This window comes from Terrapene carolina, unplaced genomic scaffold (genome assembly GCF_002925995.2).
Source record: "Terrapene carolina triunguis isolate 2854851 unplaced genomic scaffold, T_m_triunguis-2.0 Scaffold141, whole genome shotgun sequence".
NCBI lineage: Eukaryota > Metazoa > Chordata > Testudines > Emydidae > Terrapene > Terrapene triunguis.
Window position 1 is genome coordinate 47,439 of NW_020664492.1, and position 15,970 is coordinate 63,408.

Here is a 15,970-nt window from a genome sequence, read left to right on the forward strand (position 1 = left end):
CTTTCAGCTTCCTGGTTACAGACAACAAAACAGATATTTTAATAAAATGTTGACCTTAAATTCAGTGCTCTTAACAAGATGTATAATGTAAGTGAAAGATTTAGAGATTTTACTTTCTAAGGCAGCATATTGAAGTTTCAGTTTAGTGTATTATTTGAATCATCCTCTTCTCTCTAGTATACTGCACAAACATGTGTAAGCAGACAGAAATAATCATATGGAATATGTCACCAGTTCTGAATTAAATGAAGGATTATTCTGCAAAGCAATTTGAACCACATCATCACTAACATAGAAATGTAGCACAAATATATTTTTGAGAGTGCTTTATTTTAATATGAGATTTAGTACAAATTGTTAATTAAAACGATTTTACTCGCCCCAGGTCCTGTGTATAAGAAGTCCACTTTCTCCTGTGCCTCCCACTTCCAAGTTTGCAGCTAGTGCCATGGAGATGTATTTTGTCGAAGAAAGGCAAAGTTATGACAATATACATCTCTTTTCCATGAGAGTTTTCCTTGGGACTTGCTGAAAGTTATTAGAAATTGAGATATAGGTCTTTTTTCACTGGTTTTCTATTTCTTCAAATGCTTTAAGTTCTGTAAGACTCAGAAGATCCATGAATGTGGCTCAAAATCCAGAACCATGCCCAGCTCACTCTCAATCATTTGATTTGATAGATTCAGAATATCCTCTGCAAATATATCCAGAACAGAAGTTTATTTAACATTTCAGTAGTGTCTTCAACAAAGAGAACTAAGTTTGTCAGTTCAAACAGAAAGCCTTTGAAAGAGGCATTTCTTTGTAAATCTTGCTTGACAGGGAAAAAGTCCATCTAAATTAAAGCTTTATTCTATTTGATACAGAACTAGAGTGGATCCCAATATCAAACATACTAGCTGATGTAAGCCAGAGTGTTCTCAGTTTCATTCAGGGCTCTCATGAATACTGTGGTATGATGGCCTTAACTCTGAAGAAGACTTGTCTTTTCCTCACCAATACTCTAAAATCTGTAGCAATTACAAGTTTAATATCAGAGTAAGCAACAAGCACAATAAAGAACACTGAAGCAGAGAAATATCATCCTGTGTGAGATATCCATAGTAGGTCAAGTTATTTGTCACAAATTCTTTTCCTGATCAATCTGAACAGGATTTTTACTAATTTATCCATTATGCAGAATTGCTCAGATATGTTGTGCAAACTTGTTTCAACCTATAGATTTGTTCACAAACTATTTGCTGCAAACATTTGAGTATTCAAAATTTGCTATTTGGGCTGCGTGATTGGTCATTTAAGTCACAGGTGGTTATTTCTGTTCCCGGTTTTAGTGACCTAATCTTGAACAGTACAACGTCTGAAGAAACCATTTGGGCATTGGTTCTCAGGGAGTGGGCAAAGAGCCCTTGAAGAAAGAAAAGGTAAAAAAGTTACAGAGTTTTATGACATTAATTTTTTTCCTGTCCTCCTTTGTACAAGAATGAGCATTAGATTTGATTAAGTCCTTGGACTGCACATTTAAAGGATACTTGGGTTCCTTCCTGATTAATAAAGGCGTAAGCAGTATTTCTTGACTGTTTACATTCTTCATAGTCAATTCTCCCAGAGTCATGAAGTAATTGTATTTGCATATATACACACATGCCATTTGGGAAGGGTACAGTAATCTGTCCTATGTCTTCTTTAATTACTAGACTGCCACAGTTCTGGCCAGTTAGTATGGGAAGCGGCTATGTATTCCCCACCACTGATATAGCACACACTTTTATATATTTGCCAGGTCACAACTCCTTCAATTTTGGTAGTTATACAGCTGAACATGATCATTTTAAATTCTATGAATTTATTCTGGCTATTTATAAAAAATGAAGTTATTAGTTGTACACAAATATATATTTGTATGAACTACAGACCAAACAGAAAAGGAACCTTAAGAAAGTCACCATAAATACCAGGCCAAATATTGCACATTTATTAAGACACAACAAAGAAGGGTTGTTTTGGTAGCTGATCTGAGAGCAAATATTAATTTCTAAATGAATGTATCTTCTCCAAATATACTCCCCTAAATTATATCAATTCAATTTCTTTAGTACATCTGGGGAATTCACTCTCACCTGTTCTCTTTGTTGCAATAATCTGGGATATTCCTTTCAAATCTTGTAGCAATTCCTGTTTTGGTCTCCATTTTCATTACTGTAGATGTATCTGTTTTGGGATTATACTTTGATAATATCTAAAATAAAACATTAAAGAGATTAAAGAGGTAATTATCTGAGCAAGAATTCAAACTATGACTATGGTTTATACATTTTCAACTGAAAGCAGCAAAAAATTTCCAGATTCAAATCTGGTAAAATGAAGTAGTCTTCCACACCACTGATCTGATAACAGAATGCAGATTCCACAGGCACAAACACACACAAGAAGTAAGTAAAAACAACCTGCAGAATGTCTTCTGGTATCTTTGTTATTTCTGGAGGCGGAGGAGTATTAAGGAGATTTTCATAGTCAGATATTTTTGGAAGAGAGGGTCTTCCGAGATGTTCAAGATACATGTCAGAACTTAAAATAGGAGGAGCACAATCTTCTTTGTGTTGTTTAACTGTCACATCAATCTCTGGCAATGACTCAGCCTTGTTCCCCTTTAATGGCTGTATAAAAGATGATAATTGTATTCAAATTTATAGTAAAATGTCTTCAACTAGTTTAGTTTTATTAGACAAATTAAGAATGCTATTAATTACTTCAAGTTGATGTTACGGAGATTGGTTCTACAGTGATACACTTGCCCACAAAAGCAGTGTGGGAAGGGAAGGCCATTACTGACTCATTTAAAAAATTATATCTAAGTACATTTTCACTTGTCACAGAGTAAATATGATTACTAAAATGATATTTAAGCACTTACTTTACTTTCTGTTTTTAGCCAGCCTGTTTCAAAGTCTGGAAGAGTGGGTGTTGCTGTCTGATTAGAAATATTTGATTCTTTCATCTTCGGGGATTTGGGTAAGATGGTATTGTCCTTTCTGGAAGGAATTTTCAGACCAGGAGTGCAGAACACAGGTATCAAAGGAGAAGCCAGGCAATCAACAGCTAAAATAATGGGTATGAGTAATAATTTTACATTCTTGAATACATAGGGCATCTATAACAGTTCAATTTTACAATTCTGTATTAGAGACTGTAGTAACAATTTTTGTGTATTTACACATCCCAAAACAGCATGAAAGTATAATACTAGCTGACCATTTTACCACTGTGAAGACATAACTAAATTAGAAGGATCTTTAAGGTTAGACGCTTTAGGCCATCTATACAAGGCAAATGTTAGGTTCAAATCCATAGCAATATCCACATTCAAGAACCAGTTCTCTTGCTTAAAACATATCTACATCAGATTTCTGAACAAATCTCTTACATAAACGTATCTTCCATTTTTCCAAATTTTAAATATCTGTCAGTGTACAATTTTGCTCTAAGATCTTCATACACCTTCTGAAGTATGTCTCATTTTTCTCTTTTAAGATACTGTACAGCTATCTTGAAAGAGTTACAAGTTATAATACCAGGTCAGCTTATTCTAACGTAATTTCATTCCGGTTCTTTTCATTCCTGTTCTTTTAATAAATAAGTTTAAAATTACTGAAGCAACGATTAAGTTCTGAAGGTGTAAGACTCACAGAGTAACATATTTGGTCTCTGTGGATGATGGTGTTGGAGATAGGAGAGAAAACAAATATATATCTTTAAGTCTGGATGCTAGATTTACACACTGCCAAACCCACCTTCTTTTGTACCCTTTAAAATTAATTTTCTGAACCCTTATAATGCAAACAAGTATCAAACCTGAACTGTCAATGCAGAAAGTTTACTCCAGAATTAATTGAAAATTACCACTATTAATTCCAAATAGTTTGAATTTACCATTTTCGCTAGGTGTTTTCATTGCTGGTCCAGGAGTAACCATGATTTCCCTGGACTTTGATGATGTTTCTGCTGCCACACACATTTCATTATCATCTTCCTTAGGAAAACTACAGATTGGGATTAAAAAAATACATCAAAAGTGATATTAAAATACCATGACTATGGTTCCATGATTAAAGGTATATTGTCAACTTACTAAACATTTATATAGCAGTTACACCCAGAGGCCTGATCAGGATCAGGATTGTGCTAGGAATTGTATAAATACATAAGACTACACACATTCTTGTCCTCAAAGAAAGCTATGGTTCAAATCCCGTAGTTCATAGCGTACAAGTGCAGCAATCTATCCATGCCCTATCAATTGCCCAAGAGATTTGAAACCTAGTCATTCTGGAAAAAAGAAAAAAGTTAAAAGTAGTTTCAGGTTGTCTTGTCCCACACTTGATCTGATTTTAGAGTCCATATTTCCATTTTATTTTACATTGTCTCTCCCTCTTGCCTGAAATCTATACAGCAGAGGAGGAAGATTAGCAACGAGAAAGACAGAGGAAGTTGTTTCCCAGCCCTGTTTTCCCTATGAGCACAGATTCCATAATTGTCCAACAGGGATTCTTGAACCTTCCCCTTAAACATAAGGTACTGACAGGTCTGATCTGATATGGGAATTCCCATGACTATACCTGAAGTGCTGTTGTATGATTTTAAGTTGATGTCTCTTTAAGGTTGCAACCAGGTTCCATTTTAAGACCCATATATTTATCTCCCTACTGGCTAGGCAAGTTAGTTTGGCTTGAAAATTGCCAAAGTTACTCAAGACTAAGGAGAATTTTTCCCCCTAAAGCTTCGGGAAAATTGGTCAAGCTGTTTGAGTTACAGGTTACGTTACACTGATTATCTACTTAATAGCAGTTCCATGAAGGTTGCAACCCGAGTTTCATTACAAGACCCATTTTCATATCCCTTATAGTTTTGCACAGGAAAAGTATTTCTAGCTAAAAAAATTGGGGAAATACTTTAAGTATGCTAGAATTATTTTTGAAAGCAATTAGTCAAACCATTTTAAGTTATAGGTGTTTAAAAATGACATTTAATAAGTCTACTTTGTGTCACTCTGGCTACAGACACATATCAAACTTTATACAGATTCTTCCCATTAAATTAATAAACTAATTAAATTTTACAGAGTCTTATTTACAAAAATTAGCCTGCTTAAAAGCATGTAAAATCTTTCTGCATACTTTATGCACTATATGCCTGACAAGAAAGAGTCAGGAAAGAGAAAGTGCAAGAAGAGGATTGTTATCCTGCAGGGCAAATGAAACAAAAATTAAACTGCAGTAACTCCTCACTTAACATCGTGCTGGTTAATGTTGTTTCATTGTTACATCGCTGATCTATTAGAGAACATACTCATTTGAAGTTGTGCAATGTTTACTTATAACGTTGTTTGGCCATGGGAGCTTGGAACCAGGGTGGGCCGGCAGCCTCCCATCAGCTCCCCTCCACCCCAAGTGCAGGCTCCGCAGAATGATGCAGACATGAATTGAGACTGATTCCTTTACAAGTCCACAGAGTGGGGAGTGAAATAGCAGCCACAGAATAGCCAATGGGTGGAATATATGTGGGAAATTATCATGTCAATTTTTCATATGTATAGAAAAAGGCAAAATAACTGAATTGCCTGTGCTTGTAGTATTTACAATTCAAGCCACTAGTTCTAACATACATTGGCATCATAGCAACAGCATAATGTCTGTCTGGAGAGTTGATTTTTAAAGAATTTGAATTTTAAGATTGATCAAAAAAATATATATATATATCCACCTACTCAGTAAGTGTGAAGGAAAAACAGCCAACTATGCTGTGATTTCTGTTTAATTCTACTACAAACTTTCCATTTGAGTTTTAAAAAATAATATAGAGTCAATTATAGAAGTCCCAGGGAACTAACACTGACTTCATAATTAAAGTTGTGACAGTTTTCATTATCAGCCCTTTTCTGTCACTCCATATGCTAACTCTTTCATTAAGTGAAATAAATCATTAAGAGAAACTGAGTTGTAGAATTTAAAAGGATATTGTGAAAAAACACACTTCACCTATTTTAATAACCTCACTTTAGATTATTACAACCTAAATTATTTTAAAAATATAATTTACTTATTATGCTGTCAAGTATCAGAGGGGTAGTCGTCTTAGTCTGGATCTGTAAAAAGCAACAGAGAGTCCTGTGGCACCTTTAAGACTAACAGATGTATTGGAGCATAAGCTTTCGTGGGTGAATTCACAAGCATCCGACGAAGTGGGCATTCACCCACGAAAGCTTATGCTCCAATACATCTGTTAGTCTTAAAGGTGCCACAGGACTCTCTGTTGCTTATTATGCTGTGTATTTCTTCTGTTTCATTCAGCTATGGACAATGAGGACCTGACTTTTAAAACCAGATGTACCCATTTTAGAAGTCAGACCCTTAAAAATACCAGTTTGACTTTGAAGTTCTCCATGCTGCCGTGCTTGTGTTGCAGCTACTACAAGGGAGTATCTATTTGATAAAAACAATATTTCCATGACTATTAAAAATTGTAAACATTTTTTATCAGTCTTTGGTTTTCTGAAAAATTAGTTTCCAAAAAAACAAAAACTGGACTACATTACAGCTGGTAACTGCTTTTAAAAGTGCTAACTTAAAAAAAAAAAAATCACCTTTTATTGCCCATCCATAACTCAGACAGCATTATCAAGAAATAGCTTTAAATCAGTTCTCAAATGCTTTGAATTCTTGCTCAGATAATTACCTCTGTAATTCCTTTAATGTTTTATTTTAGATATTATCAAAGTATAATCCCAAAACAGATACACTTACAGTAATGAAAATGGAGACCAAAACAGGAATTGCTACAAGATTTGAAAGGAATATCCCAGATTATTGCAACAAAGAACAGGTGAGAGTGAATTCAAATGATTACTGCATAGGACAATGTTTATTAATATCTGAACCCAAATCTGAGGTTAATGAAAGCCAAAGTCTTCAGATCTGACTGTCTCTATCATATGGAACCTACTCAAACTGGAAAATTTAAAATCTTTAGAAGGCACAAAATTTGCAGAAAGACGCAATTTATCTAGGGTATCCAATACAGCAGTGTCTGGCACGGGGGGGGGGGGGGGGGGGGGGAGAGAGGGAGAGAGTGTGTGTGTATATATAGTGTTTTTTTTCAAAATGCAACACTAACAAAGCTGGAAATCAATATGAAAAAAAGGATCACATACCATCAGAAAATTGCAAGAAACTAGTACAATCAGAGAAAACTACTACAGAAAACACAGGATAGTCTGAAGTTAAAAACATCTACTTACTTTTTTCTTGTCTGAACATTTTTATTAATAAGTGCCATTGTATAGTCTTCATTCAAACACATGGTATGTTCACTAATGCCAAAATGTTCAAGCTTTGGAGTTAAAGATTCATAATCATCCATCTTTAATGTACATTTTGGTGTTTTGGGCACTATATATGGGGTCTGTTTGGGAGTTGGAATTCTATTTCTTGAATCTTCTTTATGCATATTTGTCTGGGATTGTACATCCATCACATCCCAAGTTCTGGAGAATGCGTACTGTGAAAGACCGAAATCTGAAAGCTGTGGGTTACGCAGGGGATCCTTAGGCACAGATGTTTTCCCAATACATGCAGGAAAGCTAGACATATCTTCCACTTTCTCTTGATCAGAGTTAGCTTGGTCAGATACCTTAGATGCATGGTTAACTTCCTCCTCGTCCTCCACTGTTTTATTAAAAACAAAGGATAATTCAGAAATTTCAGTTACCACTTAAGAACTGTTTATAGACTAAGAAAACAAGACTTATTTTGTAATCCTAGGCTAAATATGATATATAATGGACTTATTTTCATTTTACTCCTTAATCTCTACAATCAGATATGCTGGCACAGTCCCCTGCTCTTGTGCAGAAGTGCCGTGTAGTCAATGGCTATGGCTGTAAAATTGAAATCCTGTTAAATGTAACAGGAATCCAAAGGAACTTCTGGTGTACTTATTTCAATAATGAAATGGTTAAAAGAAAAGAATATTTTAACTCTCCTGCACAATGATCACTAAAATCTGAAAACTATAGAAAGCAAATTAATATGTACCAAAATGTTGAGGGCTATGGAGGGGGAGAGAATAATGTTTACTTTTAAACAAAACAAAAAAAAGCAATTCATTTGAAAAATGAAGTAAATATTTTCTTGATACTAGAAGGTGCCAATGGAAACGACACAAAACCCTACAATGGAAAGGTGGTTAAAAACAGACATTTTCTCAAATTCAGGGAATATTATTTGGAGAAGGAGGAAAGATTATAGAAGAAAGTGTCGCAACAGCTGGACTGCTCTTAAGAAAAACAACACTGACAAAGAGTTAATAGAAAACTGTGAAAATGTGCACAAGCACAATGTAAAAAAATCAAGAGGAACGAAGAAGATCCCACTGCAAAGGTAACTGAGTGCCCAAATCCTACGTTATGTTCAGAAACTAAGACACTCAAGAAAACAACACTTGCAAATTCCTACAAATTATAGCAGCTAAAAGAAAGCCATTCAAATGATAGTATAAGTAGCAGGAGTGCCAGTGGTGACACTTCTGAAAATGCTTTAGTATTGCACATATTTACTGATTTTCTTTAAAATTTAATATAATACTGTTAAGGGTTTATATTAATCCTCAAGTACTACTGGGATTTTTATATCAATAAGGAGTAGACTGGGGAAAGTTGAGGCAACATTAAAGAAGAAGAGACACCACTAGATAATCATTTGGTTTTGTCTAAGGCCTTTGCCTATGCAAAACTGGTTTAACACTGTGATTTTAAAACAATTTAATTAAACTGGTGCAAGCCGCTGGATGGACACTTATTTTGGTTTAAACCAGCTTTATTTCAGTTTGATTTAAGCTAAACTGAAAAAAGCCATTCAAACCAACATAAGAGTACAGGGGTATGAACTGATTTAAGTGAAACCAGTGCAATAGCTCATGTATCCTCTGCTAGGATAACAAATTGGGTTAAGAAGACGTGTTACATGTTTTAACATGCTGTTAATTATCAGTTAGTGTTCAATATAGGACAAGACAGTTATGTTTAAAAACCACATCAAATGGTCTTTCTTAACTCTAGAACCTTTGTCATTTTGTCCATGTGTTTACAGCACCCAGCACAATGGGACCCCAAATCTTTGAGTATTACTGTAACACAAATACTACTATGGTCCACATTAATGACACCTGAAATGAAAGACAGATTACAAGGTCAGGGAGTGTAATTTTATGCATGTTACTGTGATATTTAACTTGTCCATGCAACAAGGGTAAAAATTTCAAGTTGCATACTATTTCAAGGGTTTACGAATAGACCTACTGTTAGAAATGTTAATGCAAAGAAATCTGGCTAAGCCTGTATTATGTTTTGTAACTAGTTTATAATATTAACACATTTGGTCTGTGCTTTAATACAGAGATGCTTACAATTAGGGCAATGTTTTATCAGAAATCATATTTTTAATCTTCCAAAGGTTCTACAGTATTTTCAAGTAGTATTACCTGAGTTATCTTTAACAAGTGGTTGATAACCATATTTCTGGAACAGTTCTCTTATTTTTTCAAGATCTGTTGTATTTCTTTGCATCAGTACTTTAATGGCCTTCATGAAATCATAAGTTTCTTGTCTTTCAGAGCGACTCTGATCAAGGGTAGCGTTAACATCACCCTTTGAAGGAAAAAAGTAGAGGCGTGAGTTTTAAAATACTAATTTACAAATAGCTTTGTTCTTCCCTAGTTTTGTTCAAAAATCAGTGGGGAATAAAGTATACAATATATTTATTGTATGCTTCATCAAATGGGTGAGTGTATTGACTCTTTAAATAAAGGCTTCTTTTATTCAAAAGGCTAGTCACTGACGATACACATGTAAAAAACAAATGCAAAATTTTTAAACAGCTTTTAAACATCTTCCCTTCAGAACACACTGTGCTTTGGTTGAAATTTTCCTGGCTGTGGGGGGTATGTAACTGGACCCCACAACACCCAGCCCTCCCACCATGTATGTACTTCCCCAGATCACTCCTAAAATGTTTTCTAAACATAAATACAACATTTGCTACTCTCTAGTCCTCTGGCACAGTAGCTGTTGTTAATGAGAGATTGCATATTTTTGCTAGAAGCTCAGCCACTTAATACCTGAGCTCCTTTGAGGGTAATTTTCAGCTGTTGTTCTTGAAAGTTTATACACCAAAGTTGCCAGTAAAAAAAGCGTTAATAAATATGTGCAGCTGTTGGCACCCAAGAGCCGATAGATAAAATCATCATCAGCTGCACTTCTGCTTCCACACAGGCCTCCTCCCTTTACCCAGTTCCCCATCCCTACTTAATCATTACAAAACTAGGAAATGCACAGATCTTTGCTGTGAAGTAGTTTGGTTGCTACACACAACATATTTGACACAAAATCAGTAAATGAAAAGTTAAGCTACCTAACAGTACATATGTTCTATTCCTCCACCCAAAGGAAACTTACCATTATCAAAACTACTGTGCACCAGTCCATGTACCACAACTATAACGCTGTCCTAGGGAAGCCAGCCTTCCACCAACCACTTTACCAAACTACCTTCTACTAACCCAACACTTTTACCTAATATCCACAACTAATAACATTGGGAGGAGGTACTTTGATTAAAGGAGTATGTGGAGAAGGCTGGGTTGAGTGAGGCAGTTATGGGTGTGGTGTGCTATGTACGGTAGTTGTGGTAATAGTAAATAGGTGCCCATACGTGATGGAGGGGAGTATGTACTATTAGGTGGGTTAACTCCATTTAATTGCTTTTGGGAGTTTGTGTCAAGTATATGTGTCACAACCATACCAGCTTCACAAAGTTTTCTGTATATTAATAAGGAAACCAAAAAGTGTACAAACTCAATTTTTTTATTTTTTTGCTTTGATAATGGGAAGGAAGTGGAACACAATATTCACCACCTTCAATTTCCACCAGTTACCTTGCTATATGGAACAACATGCTTATGTCTGAAGTATATCCTACAGCAGAAATATAAAAATATGTACGAAGTTATGGTAGCAATAAAACATGTTGGGAATTCGGGGACTGGAAGGCTCAGACTTTCCCCTATAAATCAGTACTTCAAATAGACTAATCTGGTTCAAATTCAATCCCAGTGTGCAGAAATGAAGAGTTATTAAAATTTGCTGGCCGGATAGAACATTACAGCACAATTGTCACCATATTTTACACTAACCAGTAGATAGTGGAAGCTCTTAAAAAAGAAGATTTAATCTAAGATGCTTAGTAGTTGACTTCAAACAGAATTTGTAATTCTCAGTCCTTGTCTCTACTTTCTCACTGAGGAAAGGTCCTGAGATGTTGCTGCTCTGATATTATGGGAGGCAAAAGATCAGAGCATTGCCCACACAGCAGTTAAGTAGAGTTAGAGTTCCAGATTGTGGGAAGGAAGCATTTCTTCTCATCTAAGGCTCCAGGATTGGATACTGCCCTTTTGCATATTTCAGCCAAAATACCTGCAGCTGGGTAGAATGCTAGATAGTGGGGAAGGGAAGAAATTTAAGAGCGATGGAACTGTCAAACAAATGAGAATGTTAGAAGATTTTAGTTGCTTAGGGACTGCTCTCAATGAAGTCATGAGTAAAACACCCACAGAATAGTTTGAACAGACCATTAGACATTGATAATAAGTTTCTTCCATATTTTCCATTGTATTTTTATGTAATTCACCATAAAACTCTTATAGCAAGATAACATGTTCACTGGGGTATATATTAGTACATCTAATCTGAACTCCATCAGTGCTACAATTTACTCCCTAGCTGAACATTTATGTTAGAAATTTTGGGTTACAGAATACTTCAGCACACTGTCAATTCAAATGTCAATTTAGCCATTGGAACACTTTATCAAGGGTCATGGTGGATTCTCCATCACTGACAATTTTAAAATCAAGATGGGATGTTTTTCTAAAAAATCTGCGCTAGGAATCATTTTTGTGAAATTGTATGGCCTGTCTTATACAGGAGGTCAAACTAGATGCTCACAATGGTCGCTTCTGGCCTTAGAATCTATGAATTCAATATTTACATACCAGAGTGAGAAGACAGTAGACAAAATATTTGTATATTTAAAAATCTTTTTACTATTTTTAACCACCATGTGAAAGCCTGAAACTGGGATCTGTTTGCTTACTAAATTTGGTCTCCTTCTCATGAAGTGCACAAATTGGTTTATTATAAATTCAGTGCCAGCAACTCTATAAACAAAGAATTTACTAAAGTAATTAGTTTGGAAAACAAATAATTAGGACTTGCAAACTGAAAGAAAACAAGTCAAATTCTGAGTTGTTAACCTTCATGAGTTAGAACTGTAAAATATTTAATATATGATCTGTCAAGTTATGGAAAATAAAAAGATACGTTGCTGTATAGTTTGACAAGCAAGTGATGAGTCATTACCTTTAGAGTCCTGACTTCACAATGCAGGTCATGTAAAACTCTCATTGGAGATTCATCTTCATATTCTTCAATATGCATGTTAATGGAAAACGATTTTGGAAGAAAAACAGAGATTAATATCTTTTCATTAAATTAGTCACTAATCTCAATTATTTCTACCATAGACATATACTTCTATTAGATTCAACATGAAAAACAAAACAAAAACAAATAAATAAATATATAAAAAAGAAGCAAGTGTAATATTATAAACCAAATGTCCCACATATCGTGAGACTGCAGTGTGACAACTGACATTGCACAGGATGCAAAGCCACAGGGGGAAGAGGAGAGAAATTGAGGAGGATCAATTTAGGTTCACTCCATTACTGCTCCAGTGAATTATGCTAGAAAGTCCTGTTTTTAGAAGAAGTATAACCACAGGTATAATCTACTCCTATAAGAATGTCCTGTGAAAATGTGATACCTGTGCCAAATTTCACCTCTTATCAGGGTTAACCTTCAACTCAGTTTGGCAGAAACATGGATACAAACATCTATACCTGCAAAAAGCAGAATCTAATACCAATTCTGACTTGTTTGCTTGCATACAGATGCCAGTGTTTCCCACTTATGCATGCAAAAGTCAAAAGCAGGCAGACTTTGTCCCTTATATTGGAAATTGAGGTTAATGTGAATAGCTGAAGCAAGAGGGAACATCTGCTATGTGACAAGACACGGCAATGTACAGAACAGGAAAAGTATGAGTTGATAAATCAAATTAAAACCTTGAATCAAATGTGCAGATACGCTATAAAGCAAGCAAGCAATGCAAATAGATAGACAAATAGCATAGGACAGACTAGATCAATAAGGACAATACAAGCAGCAATAGGTTTACAATGAAACAGAAAATGTAAGTAAAACCTACTGACTTTAAGGATTAAAGGTAATGGAACAAGGCACTGAATTGTCATCAAAGATTAAATAGAAAAAAAACGTCATTAATGCAGAGTTAAGGTTGCCCGGTGGTATCTCATGCCCCTCCAAAACTCCAAGTTTAGCAAAACTCAAACTTGTGAAAACGAAGAAATACAAAGTTGAGATACCTGCCCATGCAATCTTAACTCGCCCACCTGGAGCCCCCACTGGGAATTATCTGCATGCTGGTGGAGAAATTAGTTGGAGCAGCTTGGAAGAAGAGCGATTTTGATATGAGGCAACCTAGGAGGCTGCAGTCTCTGGGGATTTGAGAATCCCTCTCCTTGACCCCTGAGAGTGTGTGATCAAAGAGATGCAAGTGTACTTGAGAAATCTAGTATCCTTCATTTCAGCACTGCACTCTGTAGGTTAAGCTGGCCTGCTGAACTTTAATGTGATTGCTCATCCCAAGCATGAATAAAGTGGGGAGGGTTGAGCACAAGGTTAACCACCTAGCCTCATAAAAAACCCACACTGATTATAGAAACGGAACCAAGGTATCATTCCAGTAAAAATGGCTGCTCAGCAGAGAACATTGCTGAGCCCGCATGCTGCATGAAGGCTCCTGGTGAAACCAAGTCTGTGGAAACCAGGACCCTGAAAAGTTTGATGTTGGCAGCAAGAAAACACTTCAAAGTTTGTTACTGAAACATGAGAATGATGTTTCAAATATCAAAGATCATGAAGGAGATGGACAACGTTAGATTCGAAATTCTGGGCATCAGCGAGAGCACACTGACAGGTGCGGACAAACAGCACTTCAAGCAAGAGAAGCCACATCTCATTTATTCAGGTTATAGTGACAACAAACAATTAGAGGGAGTAGTGCTCTTTATGGCTGATTCTACACAAGGTAATCACTCATCAATTGGGAACATATAAACCAGTGCATCATATACTCCAGACTCCAAACCAGATTCCTAAAAATGTCAATCATACAGTGCTATGCTCTGACAGAGGAACATGGCAATGACGATAAAGATGAGTTTTTAAATTGCCTCCAAAGAGGATTGGCAGAATACCAAAACATGACTTACTCCTTGTGATGGGTGACTTTAAGGCTATAGTAGGATGTGACAAACTAGGAATGGAAAGAGAAATGGATAAGTATGGGTTGGGAGTCATCAGTAGAATTGTACTTGGTGTCCAACCTAGTTCTTGCAAGCACCCAGTTCCCTTACAAAGACATACACAAAGAAACATGGAATTCACCAGATGGCAAAATGACAAACTAGATCAATCACAGCCATAGGTGCAAACTTTCCCCAGCGCCAGTGGGTGCTCGCGCCCCTCCACCCCCGGCCCTGCCTCCACCCTTTCCCCACCCCCATTCCAACCCCTTTCACAAAGTCCCCGCCCCAACTCCACCCCCTCCCTGCTCCTATTGGACCCCTTCCCCAAATCCCCACCCCGGCCCCGCCTCTTCCCTGAGCGCGCCACGTTCCCCCTCCTCCCCAGCCACGCGAAACAGCTGTTTCGTGGCGCAAGCGCTGGGAGCTAGGGGAAAAAAGCGGGAACGCGGCACACTCAGGGAAGGAGGCGGAGGCAAGCTGGCGGGGTGGAAGAGGGGGAGTTGCTGGTGGGTGCTGAGCACCCACCAATTTTTCCCCGTGGGTGCTCCAGCCCCGGAGCATCCACGGAATCGGCGCCTATGATCACAACTGCACTAGTTCGAAAGTCAGGTCATCTGTCCAAGCCTCAAGGGCACATTGAGCAGCAGATGTCAGCAGCAGCCAAAATCTTTGCATTTCTAAACTGAAATTCAAATTCAAACTAAATTATCAACTTTAAACAGAAAACAAAAGTGTACAGTGAGAAATTCCTGCTTGAACTGAAAAACAGATTTGAGACATTGCCAGAGGCAGAAGAAGGTGAGAGACAACAGACCTGAGCAGTGCTCAGACTTCTAGAGACAATGTGATTTAACCTGCAGCAATCACAGTTGGGTATCAGTGTAGACAGAGCAAGAACAGGGTAAGCCAAGAAATGTGGCCTCTCATCCAGGAAAGAAAAGTACTGACAGGGAAAACTCCTGAATTCTAAGATCAATGAAATATTGGAAAAAACAAAAGAGGAGAGCAAGAAAGCAGTGAAAAGCAATGCAAGGAAAGATAAATGGAGATATGTTGAAGACCTAGCAGCTGAAGCTGAAACTGCTGCTATGATAGAAAGTCAGAGTTGTTTACCAAGTGAAAATTTCAAAATAGGAAATAGGCCAATAAAAAGCAAAGATGGAAAAATGCTTACAACTGAGGTAGGCCAGAAAAACAAATGAGCACAACATTTCAAAGAAGTTCTCAACAGACCAAGCCCCATTTCAGCACCAGATTTCGATGAAACATGCAAACTGGATCAACTCGATATTAACATTGGCCCAACAGAGATGTCAAAAGTACAGGTTGCAATCAAGAAACTGAAATATAAAGCGTTGAGAGATGATCAAGTCACAGCAGAAACACTGGTTTCAGAGTAGCAGCCGTGTTAGTCTGTATCCGCAAAAAGAACAGGAGTACTTGTGGCACCTTAGAGACTAACAAATTTATT

General features: G+C 36.7%; 1 protein-coding gene across 3 annotated transcripts in view; it reads right to left on the minus strand.

Annotated features, from left to right (window-relative positions):
- Nucleotides 1-330: 330 nt before the first annotated feature.
- The window catches only part of LOC112118507 (spindle and kinetochore-associated protein 3), a 34,598-nt gene continuing 18,958 nt past the window's right edge, over nucleotides 331-15,970 (minus strand). For 2 of the 3 annotated variants that reach the window (XM_024216887.2, XM_024216863.2), the window contains exons 3-10: nucleotides 12,467-12,531; nucleotides 9,532-9,697; nucleotides 7,292-7,718; nucleotides 3,928-4,037; nucleotides 2,912-3,096; nucleotides 2,445-2,654; nucleotides 2,118-2,236; nucleotides 331-694 (exon numbers count right to left, since the gene is read on the minus strand). In XM_024216887.2, the coding sequence (XP_024072655.1) occupies nucleotides 661-694; nucleotides 2,118-2,236; nucleotides 2,445-2,654; nucleotides 2,912-3,096; nucleotides 3,928-4,037; nucleotides 7,292-7,718; nucleotides 9,532-9,697; nucleotides 12,467-12,531 (1,316 nt within the window). In that variant the 3' untranslated portion in view covers nucleotides 331-660. Of the gene's footprint in view, nucleotides 1,011-2,117; nucleotides 2,237-2,444; nucleotides 2,655-2,911; nucleotides 3,097-3,927; nucleotides 4,038-7,291; nucleotides 7,719-9,531; nucleotides 9,698-12,466; nucleotides 12,532-15,970 lie in introns of all 3 variants that reach the window. The other variant, XM_026653596.1, reaches the window with a different exon arrangement.